The 22,086-nt window shown below is 47.2% G+C and overlaps 1 protein-coding gene across 3 annotated transcripts in view; it reads right to left on the reverse strand.

The window, feature by feature from the left end:
* Positions 1-22,086, reverse strand: part of TRIP4 (thyroid hormone receptor interactor 4) — a 57,264-nt gene that overhangs the window by 14,770 nt on the left and 20,408 nt on the right. For all 3 annotated transcript variants that reach the window (XM_059714859.1, XM_014599955.3, XM_019477580.2), the window contains 4 exons: positions 21,003-21,129; positions 19,493-19,680; positions 16,216-16,340; positions 14,354-14,445 (listed from right to left, as the gene is read on the reverse strand). In XM_059714859.1, the coding sequence (XP_059570842.1) occupies positions 14,354-14,445; positions 16,216-16,340; positions 19,493-19,680; positions 21,003-21,129 (532 nt within the window). The remainder of the gene's footprint in view (positions 1-14,353; positions 14,446-16,215; positions 16,341-19,492; positions 19,681-21,002; positions 21,130-22,086) is intronic.

A 22,086-nucleotide genomic window follows, 5' to 3' on the forward strand; every position in this document is an offset into this window, starting at 1 on the left:
GTCCCGTGGAGACGGTGTTTGGGGTTGTATCAGCATGGCCACTGCACAGAAACCAGTAAGTCCCTGCTTGTTTCAACCACACACAAGAGATGCAAGTATCCATCTAAACAAGTGTGCTGGAGGGACCCAAGTTTGTTACTAACAGGTTTGTAAGGTTTGAGCTGTGAGGAAATCAGCAGGAGAAAAGAATCTCGAGGCAGCTTAACAGACCGAAAGAGCTTGAGGCTAAATGGAGCATCTCAGTACATGCTGGAAGTCAGCTCTACAGAAGGCAAGCTGCCTACAATCACTGGCTCCTGCCCTCCCTATGGATTCAGTAGCTTGAAAATACAGCGAGTAGCTACTAGGCATGCCAAACAGCTCCAGCGATAAGGCAGCAGGGCTGAATATGCCGTGCTGAACGCTCCCCGCACTCTTTGTTTATTGGCTTTTCCCCCCCAGCATGTCAAGACCAGCAACAGTAGCAGACCTGCCCAGGCTTTGCAGCTCTGCCAGCCTGCAGTGAATGAGCAAAAGAGTGGATATGTCAGTCTCTGAGGTAGCAGGGAGAGGCACCCATTAAGCCTGACATTTATGGCCCTGTTTGACAGGGGCTGTTTTCATCCAGCCTAGCGTAGCAGAAGTAACAATCTTCTTTACTTGCTCACAATTGAGACAAGCACTGGGAAGCTTGAAAGGGAGGTACTGAGAGTGCTGGCTGTAGCCAGACAGACTGCAGACAGGGGCTGTGCGGGCTTCCCTGGAGACACTGTGCACAGTACATTTGGCAACAGACTTCGGGTCAGATGCCCTTGGCTGGCTCTTCTCCCTTCTGCCACTTCAGCTGCATAAAGGAAGCAGAGATTGGTTTCCACAGGCACTGAAGAGCCCTCAGCAGGCACAGAGCTGATGCAGCTGGGTTTTTATACTGCCCTTCCTGTGGGCTGCTGCCTCCATTACAGAGGGCACGGCTGAAGCATGCAGCACTGCAGCTTTCCTCAGCTGGAGGACAGTCCCTTGGGGACTGCAGCTAGCTGACAGTCCAGAGCACTGCCTAGGCTGCTCTATACTGGGTATGAGCCAGAGCAAGACAACCGGCCTTAAAAATTAGGGAGCTGTTACTAGTGACAGCTCCCTCAGCTGGACCCAGCAGAAGTGGGAACAACAGAGGGTCTTCTCCCCTCTTCAGATTTTCCCCCAGTCCTTCTCACTCTAAGTTATCTGGATTCTCCTGTTATTTCATTGAAGCTGTTCCTCCCTTCCTACACCGGCCGCACATCCAGCTGATTATTTGTCAGGCTAAAGAGGGCTGCACACTGTTTCCTGGGGAGCCTGTAAACATCACCCTTGTGCTCCCTACCACCCACCTCAGCAGCCCCCACATCTCTGCACCTACCGCTACAGTGCTGGGTTTGCCTTTTAAGAAGGGTTTTGAACCCAAATAAGGGATTGAAACAACTCAAGACAAACATGCCCAGGGAACAAAAGTCACAAGTGAAGAGACCCTGCTTGGAGGAATCCTCTGAAAGGGCAAAGGCACCCCCCCACGCGGCATGAGATAAAAAGCGCGGGGCAGCAAACACCCTCTAAAGCAGTTTCACAGTTTCACTTCCAGGCGATTCTCTTGGTTCAGGGGAGGCCTCCAGACAGGAAAGCAGGAAGAAATGAATGCATGCTCCAAAAGGGATCCAGCTCTAAACATAAAGACCATTAACAAGCCCCAGCTCCTTCCCCGTCCCTACTTCAAATGCCAGCAGGCTTCCAGATCCCTACAATCCAGCCTGCTCAAGACACTTCTTTAACTGGGAGGTGTGAGGCCGGCAGACGACCCGGCATGCAGCCTTGCTAACTGGAGCAAGATGGAGGACCTGTAGTCTCCAAGGACAGCCACTATCTGCTCTGTTTCATGGAGGTTAGGTGTGGCCCCCAAGCACCAGGCAGCTTGCCAGAACAGCCAACTTCAGAGCCCTGTCGCATGGAAGAGAGGCGGGTGTGTGATGGAGATGGCATTCGTAAGGTGCAGAAAGGAGCCAGTCCTTGTGCTCCCTCGCAGGCCTCGTTAGGCCCAGAACATGAAAGAGATCCAAACACCTCCAGCCACTGCTAGCCCAGGAAGCCATCTAAAGCTCTGGGCTTCATCCCCATGCTGCTGAAGAGCTTCAAAATAAGAGAGACAGTACTAGAAAGCCAGACTGTCTGGAATGAATACAGACAAGCAGACCCTTTTTATGCTGGCAGGAGAGGGGAGTTATTCCTCACTGTGAAATGCATTTAAAAAACAAAACAAAACACAAAAAACCTTGGCAGAGATCAGGTCCCTCAGAAAGAGCACGGGGCCACTGTAACAAGGCCTGCGTGCAGCCATGAATCAGCCATCCAGAGCAGGAACAGATGCACCGCAAGCCGTGCTGACTGCTGCAAGCGTTACAAGAAGCCGCCTGGCTGTCCCCAGGCTGGAAGGTGAGGAAGCAAACGCGCTCTCCGCGAGAGGAAGGCAAGGGCTGGTGAAGGAGGAAGCCTGGGGGGTGGCTGCGAGAGGCTCTGGCCGCTGCACAAGGCTCTTCACCCAGTTTTCAGCATGATTTGTGGGAAAGGCGGACCCACTCATCTTTCATGCCTCATAAGCTTCATAGCTGTCAGACTAACATAACAGGTAATTAACTACTAAACAGCCATTTTCTCCTCCTCTCCTGAGGGAAATTGCTCACCATCCAGCTAGAAAATGTTTCTTTAGCGGTTTCCAAAAGAGAAAAGAAAGTCGGCAGTTTCTGGCAAGTGGCACAGGTACCGCAGCCAAACAGTGGCGTCAGTGCCAACTTGGACTCCGCTGCACAAATGTGACCAACACCCAAGAGGTCCAGAGAAACCAGAGACCACCAAAATTACAGGAACACTTATTTGGATCCCTTTGCCTTGCTTATAGTCCAGAGGGCTGAGCCTGAAGTAAAGAAAACCACACAATGGCTGCAAGCAACAGTTCATTTATGGTGTAGGAACCGGCATGGGAGATCTGTGTTCTGTTCCTAGCTCTGGCACAGAGTCATAGCCTGACCTTGGGAAAGACACCTGTGAAATCCATGCTTCCTACACAAGGCTTCAATAATCCATACAGGTCCACTGCTCAGAGCCTCTGATGAAAACAACAGAGGTGGAAAAAAACACTGGCACAGACTTGTATCAGCTTAGCCTCCAGAGGCCAATCCAGGGAAGGGATTTTTGCTTGGAAATGCCATGTTTTAAATCAAGAAAGAAATCTGTACATTCAGTGCCTGTCTGGTGCTGATTGTAGCTCACCAGGGCAGGAGCTACATGAGGAAAAGCAACCGCTCTGGAAGAGGAGCAGTACATGCAGCCTATGGTTGGGACTATAATTCGCTTGGCATGTGTATCAACATCATGTCTGACCGTGCCTCACATGAAAGCACCATTTTCAAAATAATTCTCTCTAGCTTTGTTAAAGATAGAGGTAGAAGCTGGAGAAACGTGATCACATGCTGCTTCCCTTAAGCAATCTCTGCACAGAATGTCAGAATTTCCAGACCATTTCTTTGGCAAGTCAGGTTCTGTCGGATTGTTTCATCTGTCAGGTTCCTGACATCTGCAGTAGTCCTGGCTTCAAATCCTGACATCTGTAGTAGTCCTGGCTTCAATGTTTCTAACATTTTGTTTCTTTGGGATCTTGAAAAGCTCATCCCCTGGACAGCCTGCTCCATATCACAGAGAGATGCCATACTGAAAAGCATATCTAAGAATGACATCCTGTGGGATGGGCTCTGAGCTAACCTAGTGACTTTAGAGGTCAAATCTCTTTTGTTCAGAAATTAGGAGATCTGTTCCTTTCATTGACAGACCTGCAAACTGCCTATGATCTTAGAGTCAAGCTGGGATCCTTCTGACTGATAGATCATCACTAGGGATCAAGATGCTGCAGGCCAGATTATGTCTTCAGTTATGCCATGGTAGCTGCTCAAGGATAACTGAAGGCAGAATCAAACCAGTAGCTGCAACTTAAGTTAGCAGCTCCGTAGATGGTGCCCATATGGAATTTAGCACTACAGCACTTAGACTGTTTCAGAATAAAGGCAAATTCTCTTCTTGCCTCCAAGTCAGTAGGCCCAATACTTAATGCATCCAGGGAAGTGAGCAGCCCCATCCTCAACTGTCACTTTCTTGAGCAGACTCACACTAAAGCATCTCTTTAGATTCTGTTTGATTTTTTGTTAGCTTAGTTGCACATTTACTGATCTTTGAACAGAAACTGTTCTTCTCAGGATTCTCAGAGCCTCCCTCCCACCAAAAGTACCCCCTGTTCAACCTTTCAAGGTATGTTCCCACAAACCGGCATGTCTGTCTACCAAAAGCGATAATGTCCCAGTTGTTAGACATGATGATGGAAAGAAATCCTGGGTTCTACCACCCTGCTGAAGCTGACTGACTCAGGCACACTGGGCAAGTGTTTTCATGCCTCGGTTTCCCAGCTTTGTAATGTGTTGAGAACATGGGATGAATGTGCTGGTTGACTGCAGCAAAGCATTACACTTTGAGGCTTTGGCTTTCTGCAGAACACAGCCTTCCACTGGGGCCACTGAATTGGCATCCTCACATATGTTTCTTGCATCAAAGGCCACTTCAGCCATCATCTTCCCCCTCATTTCTCACTTCTCCAACCCAAGTGCTGTTCAAACTGGCATTCTGGCTTGTTACATGAGCTGGGAGTTTCCCCATACAGAAACCCATGGCAGTGCATTATTGCATAACGCTGCCAAATGTACTAGCCCAGAAACAAAGCATTCAGCATCCTTGTAGGAGATCTCATCTTGCTACTAATGCCCCCCTAACCACCTCCTTGGGACTAAGAACCCAGATAGCTCCAAGCAGAGCTGACACTGGTTACTGTCTAGTCAATAGGCACTGGGCCCTACACTGACAGGAGGGGAACGGCTCTGGAGCAGGCTGAGCTAGGAAACAGATAATCGATGACATTCGGTTCTGATCGGCAGAAGGAAAAAGGATTAGAAAAACAAAAACAGGAGCTACCAGCCAAATTTTTGTTTGAAAGCCTGTTAGGTCTAGACTGCAACGTGTGAGGAAGGAACAGCTCAAAACCACAGCTGCTAATGGTTATGGATCTGGCAATCAAAATGTCTTTGTTAAAAAAAAAAAAAAAAAGTTAACTGCCTTACTATTGAGGTTACAAACCGCAGCCTTGATGCATTGTTGCAGTCAACATCCTCCCTGCTGTTTTTGAGAGCTTACATCTGCTGCTGGCAGATAATATGCTGGCAAGCTGCACAAGCTCCTTTCATGGGGATGTACAAGAAGCTCTGCTAGGCTGCCTTCATTTCTCCTTCTTCCCACAATTATGCTTCTCAGGTGACACTTTCCCCCGTTGCCTGCTTTTGCCACTCATGCTTCATTCAGGACACAGTCAGATGCGAATGCAGAATGACAGACAAACAAGGGTCACTGCTGGATTCTCCCCAAGATCGCCTCTTCCCATCAGGCGCTTCTACTTTCAGAAAGCATTGTCTGCATAAAAGTTCCTCGTCCAGATCTAGTTGCGTCTCTATACACCAAAAGCTGTACTTTGGCTGGAATGGCCCGGGGGGGGAAGCAATTAAAATTTAATAGGAACAGGACTTTGAGATGTGGATTTGATATTTAAGCTAGTTGAGCCGCACTCTGTTTTTAAAGACTGAACAGTCTGACACAGCTCAGGTTCTCAGAGGCTTTGGAAGAGCCTGCAGTGCCAGCAATCTTGGAGCACGCTCTATTCACCTCTGCTTTCCCAGTGCCAAGTGACCTAGTGTCACTGAAACCTTCAGCAATTCTAATCCCTGCTGGGGGGCAGAGAATCACCTGCCCAAAGTGAGCCGAGGAAGCTGCATTAGGATGGGTTTGACACATTTATAGGGTGACTGATGACCATCAGGGGGAAACTGAAAGGGATTGGAAAAACATTCACCAGGATAATTGGCTCAGCTGAAAGCAGTGTTTCATGCATTCATTCCCACATCCAGAGATCCTGGAGGCAGGGCTAATGTCAGCTGCAGAGGCAGGCCCACTGCTCTCAGTCAGATGAAAGGTGGGAGCAGCAAGAAAACAGGCAACTGGAGGGCTGGGAAAGATGAAAATTGGGGTATTTGCTTCTGCTTTAGCAACCCAGAGCACCTGTGCCTTTCTGACAGTACTGCTGGAGTTTTCCAGTCGGCAAAACAAATCCCATTAATAAGAATAACTTATAATTAATAATGGATTAAAATTCATATCCATGCATTACAAAGGGTTAAGCCTGAAGATGATTCAGCTGTGTCCAGCTATGCCAAAAACAATCCTACTCCCAAAAATACTTTCTAAAGACCCATTTTAATAATTTAGAAGCCCAAATGTGTCCAAGCAACAACTTACTCATTGCAGACTCCATCACTCGCAAGTACGCTACCTTGCCATTCTTAGCTTTGACCCCTGCTGGCAACAAAACGTTGATTTTAGGTACTGCTGGTTAAATCACATGAGAGCTCTTCTCATTCTCCTTGAAGAATGTATCTGTAGAACTATATATTTCTAGCAATGTCCTGACTGATCTGCTAGGGGTTATGAAGTTCATCAGTTATCTGATAATGGACATTCATGTACGTGACCAAGTGTAATCCTAGCAAATCTGTATTTTAATTGGGCTATGTAGCAGCTAACTTGCACAAGATGACTTCTCGCTTGTGGGTGAACCCAGATCAGAAGATGGGAGTTCCCTTTTTTGCTCCAGGTCTCTGACAACTTCACAGCAGACTGGTATGGTTTGCCTGAAAACACCTCAGCTTTCCTGTTGGTGCTGCTCCTGCTATGAAACAGTTCTCATGACTTATGGAGGAAGGTGGCCCATTACCCAACCCTGGCACAAGAGAGCTGGGCCTGGCTCTCCAGAAACCACAGCCATAAAGTGAGAGTTGAGCAGCCTGGAAGAAGAAACTCTAGCAGCAGCCAAGCCTATGAAATCCTGAGTTGAATTTTGTTATCTTATCCCTTGCTTCAGTGTTAGTAAAGGCAAGTTTCAACTCTACATAGAGTATGGACTGCATCAGAAGCAACGTTAACACCTAAGTCACTAACTAGCTTACTAAAATGGTAGCAGAGGCTAAGTCCAGAGTCACCATTAATTAAGTCATACACTTCAACCTTGGTTTCAGTTTTTCCCTAGGGTCTTTGAAACTAGAGAAGAGGGCAAACTAGCCTCTATCGTTTGATTCTTTTTGGCATGCTAATGAGTTCCTAAATTAATCATCATCAGCTGGCAACTGCTCCTGCATCTTAACAGGCTGAACAATAGCCTCTATACCTGCTGGCTTATGTTAAAGCAGTGATTCTCATTCAGGGTGTTGTGGCACTATTAGGTGTGCAAACACCTACACGATTCACAAGGTAAATCCAGATATTTCAAATAGGAATCTGTACCATCAAAAGCATTCTGACCTGCTGTGGTTTATCTGAGTTCTTTGAGACAGAAGAAATGCTCTGGTATTTTCCATCGTCAAATAAACAAGTAAAAATTCAAGAGCTGGCAATTTCCAAGGGCTGCCTTGGGTCTAGCAGGGGATGCCCCAAGTCCAAGAAGGTGCTGAACCATTGTGCTAGAATGGAAAGCCCCACCACCTTAAATAAGGGGGAAACTCCAGTGGCTCTCAGGGACTAAAATCCAAACTCACTGTAGCCCTACATTCCTCCATTTGCCACAGACAAGTAAAACTCAGGAGAGGGAGGTGTCATCTGCCTTGGAAAGCACACAGGCAGAAGGGTGAATACAGACAGGCTCACTGTAGTGTAGGCTTGTCCAGCATACAACCTGTGGGCTGCCATGTGGCCCACCAAGTCATTTTATCTGGCCGCGGAGGACAGAGCTGCAACAACAGAGCACGGAGCCGCCGGCAGCGGGGGCAGCGGTGAGGTGGGCAGAGCCGGCCCACGGGCCCCAGCTGGCAGTGAGGGGAGGGGAGCTGCTTACCCCGAGGGCCTGGCTCATCAGTGAGCCAGGTCCTGTTGCAGCTGCCCCGAGGACTGCGCGGAGCAGGGCTGTCCCAGCCGCGCCTGGCTGGAGGAGCTGGGGATGGGCTCTGCCCCTTGCATGTGGCTGGGGAAGCTGCAGCATGGCCTGCGCCCTGCCCACATGCGTGGCAGACAGAGGCATGGGGTAAGTTCCCGTGCGGAGCTGGGGACACCTCGGGGCCGGCCAGGGCAGACAGAGGCACGGGTTAAGTTCCCGTGCGGAGCCGACACATTTCACTGTCGCTTTCTGCAACTTCATTGGTGTCAAAGGTCACGTGACATAACTTCCTGATGTGATGTCACTTCCTGTGAGGTCTTTGAATATGGATCACTGGCCCACTGGGTGATAAAAAATTCGTGATCCGGCCCCACATTCAAAAAGGTTGGACACCCCTGCTATAGTGTCTCCAGGTCCCAACAAGCCAGATTTTGGCCTCACACAACCTGATCTGGAACTGGGTTACATATGATCATTGTCTGAGCTTCACACAACACCAGTTTTGGGGCCCCCTTGATCCACAGGGCCTGGGGGTTGGTTGGCTGCAACTGTTTCAAGTGACCTAGCTACACTTCTCACAGCATGCTAGTCAAATCTCTAGCCCTACTAAAGTCCTTACAACTGTAGATGTGTGCAATTTGGCAACAGTGAGGCTTGGGCATTAGAAGGTCTTAATGCACAGAGAGGAAAATGTGTCATTATTCCCAGTCTTAAAAGCACAGACTCCTTGGATGCACTTTGCCTGAAGTGAATAAAGATGTTTTCTCACTCACAAGAAGAATATCTGGTTTCAATTCTCTAGAGAGGAAGAGGTGAAGCTATAGAAAAAGACACTAGACTGCCAGGCACAGAAAAAAATCTTAGCCATGTCCCCTCAGGCAGATTTAGAGCAGTAGGTCCCCACTTAAAGAGAGGAATAAATTCTTTATTCCTCTCATAGGTAACTACCTGATATTGAAAGTTAAGGTTTTATTCCTCTCTCTCATTACACAGAGAGAGAGAGAGATTAGGGAGAAATAAGTATACACACAGAGATATCCACACATTTTCCAAGCAGTTTAGAAATACTTGTATAAATGCTATAGAAATGGGTTTTTTCATAATCAAAATGAAAACTGTTTGAGATCCAACATCATTAGCACGAAGTGTGGAGACTTCAGTGCACTTTAAAAGGGAATCAATGTAAATCATTCAGTTCCTCATATCCTTGCCAAGACCTAAATGTAGTATTCTACATCTCCCCAGTTACAACTGATGAGCTCACTAACACCTAACGCAGAAAAAGGAAGGCAGCTCAGCGTACTGCTTAAGGTGTTGGTGACATCGGCCGCAGGCAGAAAAAAGCAGTCTGTAAATTCTGATCCTGGCAAGGAGAAAGGTTTCCAGGTCACCTTTAGCACAGAAATGCCCAAACAAAGGGATCATTCTAATTTAAATGTATATTTTAGGCTGATCATAATAAAAGGAAATGAACCCAGAAAATGCTAGACTCACTTGGAAATACAGAGCGGAGTTGCCACATCATGGGAAGTTTTGCTCTTTGCAGTGGAACAGACACCTACGTTTCACAGGCTGAGTTCAGGAAGGCCCTCTAGCTTCCCTTTGCTGTCACAAGCTTAAGTCACACAATTCACGCAGGTGGCTTATGTATTGATCACTGTTTGCCCTTTGAGGGCATCTTCCACTGAATGATCACAGCACATTTTAGGAACAAAATGAGCTTTGCACCATCTTTAACACAGAAGTGGCATCTAACATGTGGAAAAACAGGTCTGTGAAGGCTGCAACTTGCTCAAATTCATACAGTGAAACCAGTAGCACAACTGGGATCAGAGCCTGTGTGACCCAGCTGCCAGTGCTGCAATCATTTTAGTCACCATACCATCATCCCCCAACTGCCTCAACACAAACAACCCCAATGAAGTCACAACAGAACTAGGCACACACTTAAGCAAGTGCTGCAGGACTGATCCCACAGGAGTGTATGAGGTCACAGCACAAGAGGTAAATCTTCAAAATGAATAACCAGTAACAAACAATGCAATGGTAACCTCTCCAGGGAAGGAGATAACCCTGAAGTCACCTAGCTGTATGCATACTGCATGCTGCACACTGGGACTCCCACTCTGATTTGGCTTTCTGAGCACAACTGTAATAGAAATATTAAATGATGATGATGATGATAGAAAAATACCAGCAGGGTGTCACTAAACAGCTTCATTAACAATCTGACAGAGGAAGCAAACAGCAAGGAAATTAAATCTGCAGGCAATACTAAATTGTAAGCGGATGTCGGCACCAGTGAGGACAGGGAAGTAATATTAAAGGCGCTGACGGGAGTTGGAAGCAGGGAAAAGAACCACCCGTGCTTGGGAGAAAGATGAGGCAGAGGGATCAAAAACAAATGTGCAGATGTTGAAGGAAAAAAAAACAAACCAAGTGGCCACTGTCACACAATGATGAATGGACTGGGAAACTTTGAACTTTCAAATGCTGGGTCTCATTGGAAAATGTAGGGATGCTGTATTTGGGAAGTTCCTCTCTTACTTGGCAGTGTCAAAGAAGTAACCACCAGGAGTTGGAACGGGGTGGAGAAAAAAAAAAAAAGGACAATCCAAATGGAAAGTCTGAGAGAAAGTCCAACAGCTCATCCTCCCATAGTGGTCTCCTCTGCCATATTACAGCACTGTGCTCTATACCTGAAAGCTTTCATTCGCTTTCTACTCCTACAGAAAAAAATGCTCAGAAAACTAAGCACTCCATCCTGCCTGTATTGAGCTAAGAGGGTTTTGTCTACACTGAGAAACATGCTCCTTGCTGAAAACTGGTTTTCATAAGCATTAGGGCTGGAAGGGACCTCGAAAGATCATTGAGTCCAGCCCCCCGCCCAAGGGGCAGGACGTCAGTTGGGGTCATAGGATCCCAGCAAGATAAGCATCCAACTTTCTCTTGAAGGTGTTCAATGTAGGTACTTGAACCACCTCTGGTGACAGGCTATTCCAGACCTTGGGGGCTTGGACAGTAAAGAAGTTCTTCCTTATGTCCAGACTGAAACAGTCTTGCAGTAGTTTATAAACAGTTCGACCTTGTCATCCCTTGGGGCGCTCTGGTGAACAAACATTCCCCCAGATCCTAAGTGGTCACCCACATAAACTTATAGGTGGCCGTCAGATCACCCCTGAGCCTGCGCTTTTCCAGGCTAAAGAGCCCCATAGCTCTCAGCCTGTTGTCGTAAGGTCTGTTTTCCTGACCTCTGATCATGCGCGTGGCTCTTCTCCGGACTCTCTCAAGCTTCTCTACATACTTTCTGAATTGTGGGGCCCAAAACTGGACACAGTACTCCAGCTGCGGCCTCGCCAAGGCTGAGTACAAGGGGAGAATGACATCCCAGGATTTGCTCAAGAAGCATCTATGGATGCAAGCCAGCATTTTGCTCACATTACTAGCTGCAGCATCACATTGAAGGTTCATGTTCATCTTGTGGTCAATCATGACCCCCAAGTCTCTTTCTTCCATAGTGCTGGCCAGCATAGCACTGCCGAGCCTATAAGGATGCTGCAGGTTCTTCCTCCCAAGGTGGAGAACCTTGCATTTTACAGTGTTAAAACACCATCAGGTTCTCATCTGCCCATTTGCTGAGCCTGTCCAGGTCAGCCTGGATCGCCCTCCTGTCTTCAGGTGTGGATGCTTTGCCCCAAAGTTTGGTGTCATCGGCGAACTTAGCCAGTCAGTCCGCTTCTGACTCCAATGTTCACATCATTAATGAAGATGTTGAACAACATGGGTCCAAGGACAGAGCCTTGGGGGACCCCACTGGTCACAGGGCACCATGACAATTGACTTCCGTCAACCACCACCCTCTGGGTCCGACCACAGAGCCAATTCCCCAGCCAGCGGATCATGGTGTATCCAAGGCCACAATTGGCCAGTTTTGCCAAGAGATGAACATGGGATACCAGATCGAAGGCTTTTTTGAAATCAAGATATATGATATCAATCTCTTCTCCCTTGTCCAGGCAATAGGTCACCTGGTCATAGAAGAAAATGAGATTGGTCAAGCAAGACCTACCCGCAACAGCAAGACCTACCCGCTGGTTTTGGTACCAGCTGATGATGAACCTGTGCTAAGAAACCAACAGTAGACAACAGGACTATGTCACATCTAGCACTGGCCCCGCAAAAAATATTGATCCCTTCTCTCCAGTGAGATTCAACTCGGGTTTCTGATGCAGGCTGTAATTTGGTCTTGCTTACCCTCACGCTGTTTTCAGCACTGGTTCAGCTATATCTGTTGTTGACAGCTGTCAGCAACAGACAAATTTCTTAGCATAGGCAGATTTGCCATCAACTTCAGTGGGAGCATGCACGGATCAGCAACCTGGACAGCTCACACTAATACATACGGGGAAAGAAAATCAATACAAACCATACAAACAATGACTGGGAAGAAGAATCTGGACAGCAGTATTGAGAGACAGCAAATTGAGGGTTACGAGCATTACGATGCAGTAGGGTAGCAACAAAAGGTCAAGGGGATTTTAGATTGTACAGACAAAGGTGTCATAGCACTGAGGGAATACAGAAAGCTGTCTTCTCTACAGCTAGGCATGGGTGCACCTAGAGGACCATGCTCCATTCCAGAAACTTCCAAGAGCAAGAAGATTTCAGCAAACTGAAGGGAACTTAAGAGAAATTAGAGCTCACTAGGGGGTTGGAGGGGTTAATATCTGAGGAGCAATTAAAAGGCAAATTACAAACTGCTCATGTTCACACAAATTATGGAAAACCTATGACAAATGTCTGCTATCACTTAACAGCCATAACCACCAATGAAGGGAGGACATACCTAGGGCACCTCCATGGGGTGGAGCTAGGAGTGAAAGGATTCTGTCAAAGGAAGAAAAAGTAGAGAGCGGTGATCAGGACACATTTCCTACCTGTGCAATGTGTCACAGGATATGAGAGTTTCCATTTAGGACAGCAGAGAAGGCCCTGATTTCCAACTAGACTGCATACCACATTGGATAATGCACAACAGGAAAACAATCCTGTGTTAGCCCCAAGACTGGACATGACGACACAACTGATCCAGCCCCTGTTTTATTTTCTAGGATCTTGTCACCTCTGCAGCAGGCTCAACCCTGGCTCCAGCATGTAAGAGTCTTTTGTTGTACTTCAGTGGCTATGCAGTTGTACTTCAGTGGCTAGGCGCCCTCTACTGCTCATATTCTAACCTAGCCCCATTCCAAAAACCAAATTAAAACAGAGAAGAAATGGTACCCCAATTCAGAAACATCCTCTTGGTCTCTAATACTCTCCCTGCTCCTGTTCAGTGTAAAATCACCCCAAATTTGGGAAGCATGGAACCCTTCATCAGGCCCATCTGAGATGGTCAAGTAGTTCTTGTAAAGGACTGTAAGAGGTTAGAAGGGATGCTGGCTCCCGTGGAAAACCATGGAGCAGAGATGCACACACGGACACAAAGAGAAAGGCCTAAGGCCCCCATAGTCTGCTTTGGTCAGGGGAACTGCTGGGTTGTGTACTCCTTTGTACATTCTGCAGTTAATAAATAAGTGAATAAACTGTGCCCTGATGAACAAGCCTCACCTGGGGTCTGAGTACAGGGTCAGTCCTTTCTGTACTGGGGAGGCAGGCTAGCAACCTATGCATAAGCGTATGACAACAACTACTGCTTAACTGGGACAGTATTCATGAAGAGTCTGTTTAAGGGGAACCAAAGGAGCTAGCATCAGTGGAATAAAGGTCCTTAAATCAGGGCAGCATTGGTGTGAAATTTAAGTTTCTAACTAACAAACTACCAAAGCACAGCAGGCTTCCCAAAGTTTCACCTGCAGTGGCCTGGAGAATGCTGCCTGGTGCCCAAGGAGCCATATCTGACGCAAAAGCCTGACAGCCCCAGGGAGTCCAGTGGCAGCTGAGAACACTTTGGAGACATGGTCTTCTCTCACCTGCTGCTGATATGGATAAGCAGGTGCAAATAACAAATGTTGAGTCTGCAAAACTAGTTTCAAAACAATCACTGAGTACAAGCTACAGTCTCACTTCAACCAGCTCCTAACAAGGCTGATGCCTGTGATAACAATGCTTTGGCCTAGCCCAGCACTTCAAAACATCTTCAGCACTGGTTCAGGCAAACCACTGCAGAAATGGATTCTCTCCCTAACATAGATAAGACCATCTCTTTGTCATTCTCCTCCCTTGCCTATGGATTGATATATTAAAAAAAACAAAACAAAAAACCCAGGAAGAACTAGTTTGAAGGAGTTGTAAGCAAATGGTTAAAAAGTCAGCTCCCAAAGGCAGATTTGCCTGACTCACCTGCTCCTTAAATTGCTCTTGGGACAAGCAGTCAATCAAGTCCACACAGCCCAGAAGGCAGCCAGAGGGGTAATCAGTAGGAAATTCTACATCTACATGAAGAGGAAGAAAGCAGCAGAGTATGAGCATGGGCACAGGTAAGGCCTGTGACCCTTCCAGTCCTCCATGTGTTCTCTATTAGAAACACATGCTTTTGCCCTCATCTCTTCCCCCTCCCCCCCGCCACACACAATTTTGAGGCACAAAAAGACATAAGAGATTTTATTTTCTCTAATTCTTTATATGTTTTTGAACCAAATGGTGCACTGCTCAGGAAAATTTTCTTTGGAGCATGGGCATAAGCCAATCATACAATGGGAAAGGCAAAGCTTCTGCCTGCCTTGTCCATGCACCTGAAGCCTGACTTACAAAACTCCTGCTATGCTGGGACTGTGCTCCCAGCATACTCACTCACTGCATCTCGAGACTGACCTGAAGCACCCACATTGTTCCAATCCTGGGCCATGCCCTTAGCAGTGACTGCCACAGAGTGTGTTACACTGCATTATCTCATACGGTAGTCTGAGGATGCAGGCAACTGCCGAGCAAAGCCAGCAGAGTCTGAAATACTTATTCACTTGTGATGATGGTGAGAAGTTTTTCATAAAGATTGGTAAGGACTATGGGGTTTTTGCCTTCTGTAATGAGGGTGTGACCCACTACCTGGGATCTCTTGAGCATATATTAACAACCTTTTACAGAAGCAGGACATTGGCTGCTATGGTCCCCCTGCTTTACCTGTGACAGGTTAGAGCAGGGGCGGGCAATTATTTCGGGCAGAGGGCCACTTATTGAGTTTTGGCAAGCCATCGAGGGCCACATGACAGGCAGCCCAGGGCAGATAAATATTAATTTTCAAAAATTTGTAGGGGTCCCATAGGCCGGACAGAATGGCCTGGCAGGCTGCATCTGGCCTGTGGGCCACATTTTGCCCACCCCTGGGTTAGAGTATTACATCTTATGTTGTGTCACGGTTGATGGTAGTTTTAAAAATAGTTTAGATTATGGATTCATATAGGATGATTTGGACAGGGATGATTCTGCCTCATGCAGGGGATTGGATTACATGACCTCTAAGGATCCCTTCAAACCCCACTTCTCTATGATACTAGGATATTCTATGATAAAGTAAACAACCAAGAAAAGCCACGACAGGGAGATTCTAGACTCCCAGACAGGAGCACTAGACTATTGCACATCTTTCCCCAGCTGTGGCTTCTCAGGGATCAATCCTGGTGTTGCACAGTGAATGTAGAGCTGCTTGCTCCAAGGAAGAAAGAGACATCACATTTGGATTAGTTAGCACGTAGAAATACTGCACTGACAGGCAGCATCTACTTGGCCCCGCAGCCTGGAGCAGATTGGCTAGGACTCAATGCCTGGGGCTCATCTAGTCACATAAGAGGAAGAAAGATCTGCACAGTAACCTGCAGCTTTTTTCCCTTGGATTCCAAAGTGGTGGCAAGGCATGATGATCATTTCAACTTCAGTGCAGAAACACACAGGCACCAGCTCCTCTGTACACTCACTAGCAAGGTCTTAATGCCTGAACCAAAAATAACTTCAGGCCCTTCACTGCTATGAGGCTTTGTTGAAATGAGGCACAATTCACTAAGTGCCTGTGCTGGGAATTTCTGACTAGTCAAAAGGATGGGGTCAAAAACTACCCTCCTGCCCTTTTTGGCTGGAGAAACACTGAAAGGAAAAAAGGAACTGAAAGGAGAGAGGAAGGTTAAAAAGAGCAGTGGTAATAACTGACACTTCTCATTACATAGCTACACATATCCAAAAAAAACCCCAGAAAGACCCAGAGAGAGGTTCACCTTTCCGGTGAAACATTCTGTAGACAGCCTCTAGCTCTGAGATTTCCTGCGAGGAAGGCCTTTTAGCGGTAGCTGCTATCCATAGTCGCCCCCGGTGAGATGTGTACCAGGTCCTGCCCTCCACCCTAAGAAGAGTAAAGAAAAATTCATAACTGAAACCCTTCTGAGATCCCACATGAACTAGTTTTCAAAGTTATACTTCATCATGAAATTCCCGCTAGCAAGCTTTACCCTGGGAAAGAAAGCTCCCCTCTAACTACATAAACTCAAACATTTGTTGGTACTCCAGAGACAAGACTAGGCAGGGAAGAGGCACGAAATACTGCTGCAAGCTAAGCATGTCCTCAACACTCCAGGGTGAGAGTGATAAGGACCACTTATCTCCTGCAGGCAAAAAGAATACTGCTTGTTAGATCATGCAACATATTTTAAAAACTTCAGCCTTCTGCTTCAACTTTTGCATATCAAGAAAAATAGGTATTTTTAGAAGCTCTGGGGTGCTCAGTCAGAAGGGTAACATGGATCCACACCCCCATATCAAGTAGTCAGTAACTGCTTTTTTCTTGAGATGCAACTCCCAGAGGCTATAGCTATCAGCATATAATGCTTCATCTTAAACCAAGGGCTTGTCTTCTGGTATTTCCACACCACTCAGATCAAGCAGCACTGCACACACAGATGTCCTCTCAGCCCCACAGACCCTAAGAGACTATAAGTCACCTCCCCAGAAACTTTTGGGAAAAAAAATCAAATACATTTCAGAGACTTCAAGGACTTCTCCCGACATTTTACAGTCAATTATACTGGAATGTGGAGACAGCAGCTGGGAGTGCTTCCCTGTCCTGTACCTCCTCCCCTGTTCCATACCTACTCAGGAGACATCCAGAGAGTGTGGACACACAACTGGTGGCAGTGGGTATCCAACCCAACTGCAATTTTCTGCCTCCCCTTCTCACTAACATCAAGTTTAATAAAGAGCAACTGAATTCAATAAAGACTTTACCAAACTCTGTGTGGTGGTACCCTGAGTGGGGGTCCCCAAGTATGTGTGTGCAAGGGGGGTGCTGCCTGGACCCCTGCTTCTGGGTTTCTGGGTGTTCCAGGCCTGCTGGAGTTTTCACGGCATTTAAAGACTATTTTCCCCAAGCTGCTCATCAGTTTACTTCAATTCCTGGCAAATGACCAGGGTTTGGTGCATCCCAGGCTGATCTGTGGGTGGAGGGGTAGCCAGATGATTCAGGGGGTGCAGCCTAGGCCCCCGCTTCTGCATTCCAGGGGAGCAGCCCAAGATCTCTGCATCTTGCTGTGGTTTTGAAAGGACTTCCTCCATAAGGCCACTAAATCACTTCCATTCCTTACAATCAAACCCAGTCCATGGAGTCCCAGAAAGATTTGGGAGGCAGTGAGGGTGGAGTGGGGAGGCGGTGCCTGAAAGCTGCTCATTTAACTTTCATTGCCAGAAACTGCAGAGAAATGTGTGTATAAGGGTGGAATGTGCAGAGGCAGGGCAGGGCAGGGCAGGGCAGGTGGCAAGGGTACAGCCTGGAAGGTGAGGAACAGTTAACAATTAATGGGCCAATTCACATTTGACAGTGTGGAATTGGCAGCCAGTCTGTGGTATGAACTGCGCGTTATGCAGTACCGTGGTTTTCCCTCACTCAGAAGTTGGTGGACATTTACAGTTAAAAGGTGCACCCACCCACCAGGCTCAGGGCTCCCTACCCTCTGGAACCCAAAAGCAGAGGTCCAGACAGTATCCCCCTAGCTAGCCACTCCTCCACTTTCCTCAGTCCCAAAATCAGTCTGGGACACTGCATAGTGGTGGGTCTATTGACTGCAATGACAATTTTTGGGGGAAAATGCTCTTTTAAAGCCACAGGGTGAGGCAGAAACTGTGGGGAGCCTCAGAGCAACCAGGCCCTAGACATGCAGAAGCAGGGGTCCAGGCAGCCCCCAACACTTGGTCAGCCTTCCCTCTTTTCTTCCCAGATCAGCCCGAGATGCTGCAGGCTTTGGTCAAGTGCAGACAACAGAGGCTGGGGCAGTAGGGTTTTATCGGAGTACCAGAGCAGTCAGTTGCAATGCATAGGTTGGGGGAAAGGAGTGGTACAGTGTGGGATACCTGGAGGACTGACCAGATACTAGTGATGGAAAGCTTAATCTCCGATTATCCAGGTGCATTTGTAAAACACTGCAGGATGTATAAAAATTCTACACTGGCTTGTACACTGGGATGTGTGCAGTTTAAACTGCTTTTAAAACAGTTTAAGTGTTACATGTATCCATTCTCCCCAGCGACAACTAGGCTAGATGCTGCACGTGATCACAGATCCTAACAAAGTAGGGCTGGAAGGGACTTCTCCAGGTCATCTAGTCAAACCTCCTGCTCAAAACCATCCTAAACAAGTGCCTGTCTACTAATCAATTCCTAAAACCATGCATGCAACCTGCAAAGGATTTTTTTAAAACCAGCCTTGGGCCTTTTTTTGCTCCCTTGGGATGGAGAAACATTTTCTTGCTCATGTATTTATCCTCAATACACCAGGATGGAAGTTCTGCCTGCCCTGGTTTCACTGGCAGATTTTCAAGTCTCCATTACTAATCTACCATAAAAAAAGCTGGCTCTTTCCAGTTCCAGAGCTGGCTCTTCTAGTCTCCATGCCCATCAGCATGTCTGGAAGAGGAAGAACAGCTCCTTGTTTATACACCTCCCACACAGATATTTTCCCCCAGGGAAACAGCCTGCCTGTCTTATTAGTGAACTAGCTGAAAAGAGCCAGGATTGTATTTTCCTATTACCTAGGGCCAGCCACCCTAAACACCTACTCAGAATCTCTGTGCAATGGAAATTTCACCCTCTGAAGTCTGTAGAGCAGTGGTTCTCAATATTTTTTGTACTCAAGGCAGCCTCATGGGATTCAAGACACCCCTCCATAACTTATGAATTGAGTGGCACCCAATTTCAAAAACATGTTGGTATGTTACATTGATACAAAACATGTTGATACTTTACCTCTTTGCAGAAGGGCTAGGCAGTGGGGGTGGAGGATCATTCAGGCTGGGACCAGCCTGACCTTGGGCTTACCCGCTTAGCTTATCTGATTATCTCCTCACACCTTAGGCACCCTTCAAAGGATCTGGTGACAACCCAGTGTGCCCTGGCACTCTGTTTGAAAAATCCCTTCCTTAACAGAACATGGCTACTTTTCCCATCCCTGTAGCAAGAGCTGTGTATGGCTGAGAACAGAACAGATCATTGCTCTGTGCCCTCTTTTACCTTTTGATTCCTCTGATCAGCAAGGAAGCCCAAGGCTGGTGCATGCTGAGGCACCAGCCATCATCTGAGATCTCCTGCAACTCTCGGTCCTGAATCCGCAACCTGCTCCTTTCAGAGCCAGGCTCATTCTCAGCATCTGCTGGTTGGGCGATTTTCCTACGTGGGAGCAGGCCAGTCTGATCCACCCACTACACCATGTTCAAAACAGACAGATAAGAGAAAATTAATACCTCTCCCTTTTCCTTTTTTTAAAAATAGTGGGTATGGTGGCTCCTCCCTCACTGAGTTAGAAGAACTAACTCTTTGCCCCACAACCTCAGAAAACCTATCTTAGCCTTCTCTGGTGAATGCTGGCCAAGCTAGATCTGAAGTAGAAGGAAAATAATATATCCTGAGAGATGCTAGCAGTCAGTGAGCCCATGGCAAGATGTAGGCTATCAGGCTGCCTTCATCAAGCTGTCCACACAGACAACAAGCCCAGCAAGCAAAGGAGTGCAAGTCACTCACAGTGAGATGGAGTATGGCCCATCAAAGTCTGCAGTCTCTGCCTGGTAGCAGTAAAAGCAATTCTCACTTCACATGTCCTGAAGCTCAGCCATGTCTTTAAAGAGCAGAACAACAAAGGGGTGTCCCACAGCATTCACAAGCAGGCAGCATGTTCAAAATGCAGTCACAGCTGATCACTGCCCAGCTGGCTGCAGTGGTACTCAGAAGAGTTTAATGGAGGCTTAAAGGCGCCATTCAGACAATCCTCTTATATCATGGATTGCCAGATGGGACACTGGTGTTCCGAGTCAGCCATCTGGTGCAGCCACAGAGCCCTTTTGGAGGTAGCAGTAGTGCTCAGGGCTATAATATTAACCGATCATGCTCCTTTCCTTTTCAAAAGGGATGAAATAAAAGCCAACAGCTAACACCTAAAAGTTCCCAACAAGCCCAAGGAAAATATCTAAATGATGCCAAGGGGCTAAGAAAAGGGGAAGAAAGGCACAGGGGCTTGGGATGGACAGAAGGACATGAAGCCTGCAGGATCCGACATGATCCAACTCAGCAGACAAATGGCAAGAACTCTTTAATGCTCTAAAGTGTCTGAGCACAAGCACACACTATGCACAAAACAAGTAAAGACCAGAGGGGATATTACAGAAGGAAGATTATGGCTGAGGGGGTAAAAGTAGCAGGAGTCTCTCCAAACAAGAACTGAGAAGGAAAACTGCTTTAGGCTGAACCTCAGGAAACCTTTCCAAGAGTGAAATAGGTCAGGCTGAGGCAGGGCTGAGCCTAATAAGTCAGGACTTTTAAGGACAAAGTAATGACACAACAGGTAAAAATCCTACATAGGTGGAGGAAGGGGATTGACTAGAAGGCCTTTTCCAAGCCTGAGGTATCTCTGAGAAAGCCAGGGAAGGAAGAGGCATCCCCTGTCCCACAGGGAGATGCAATCCTCAGCTCCCTCTCTCTCTCAAATATCAGTTAACACTCAGGGATAAAGCACTGAAGTTGCACTGACCAAAGGGGCAGGTTGGAGCAGGTAGGGATTCACCAGAACCCCAGACACCTCTGCACTTTTCCCATCAGGGCTCTTCAATGGCTTGCTCAAAGTGCCACTATGAACGGCCTCAATGGTTTCATCCAGTCTGCAAAACAGAAATAAACTACTTTTAGACCTTGCTCCCTCCCACCCTTTGGCTGGCAATGCCTCTCAAGGTCCCCAATCCACCCAACCATTTCTTTTCACCTCCCCATCAACCAGGCTGCTCCCCCTGTGCTCTCCTTTCCTCGTATTTCAAGTCAGAGAAGCCAATCCTGCTCTTTCAGGACCTCAAGATATGGTTGCTACAGATGGGGATGCTCTGTTTTGCCTTCTCTCAGGACAGCCACTACCCCCTGAACACCAATGCACCTGCCAGCATAAAGAAAATTCTGACTGAATCACGGACACACTTTCCACTGGGATGTATGTCCCTGTGAGGTGGGGTGATGGCCCTGTTTTACAGGGAGCCTGGGTAACTTGTTTGAATTCCACAGAAGGTCTGAGGCAAAGCAGAGACTTAAACCCAAATGTCTCACCTCCCCAGCCAGTGTCCTAACCATTCTTCCAACATCCCGAGGGGCCAGGCAAGATCCCTTTTTGTGCAAGCCCATCCACAAGTTTCCTTCCTGAGATGATAACCTTCACTGCCCCCACTCACAATTAGGGTGCAGCGCTGCAAAACCCAGAGGGCTGGATCCTATTCTGTCCTGCTCAAGTCCATGAAAAAAGGTTCATGCAAATGCTGGATGAGCAAGCCCCCTCACCACTTGCTGCTTCTTATAATGCCTTTTTAAGGTACAGAAAATGGCATGTTACAAAAGATGGCACAGACTTCTTTTCATGGACTTGAGTGAGGTAGAATTGGATCACATTTAATCAAGTTAAACAGCTAAGGCCTGCCATGTTCCATCCCAGAGAGGATGGAATTTCATTTGCTGGGAAGCATCCCCTGTCCATGGAATTTGAAAAATACCTAAGAATGGAAAGAACGAAGGAACATCAAATCATCATTCAACCACCACTCCCCACTTTTTCTATTTCTGTATTACCCAACACAGCA

The sequence above is a fragment of the Alligator mississippiensis genome, chromosome 11 (genome assembly GCF_030867095.1).
Source record: "Alligator mississippiensis isolate rAllMis1 chromosome 11, rAllMis1, whole genome shotgun sequence".
In the NCBI taxonomy this organism is placed as follows: Eukaryota; Metazoa; Chordata; order Crocodylia; family Alligatoridae; genus Alligator; species Alligator mississippiensis.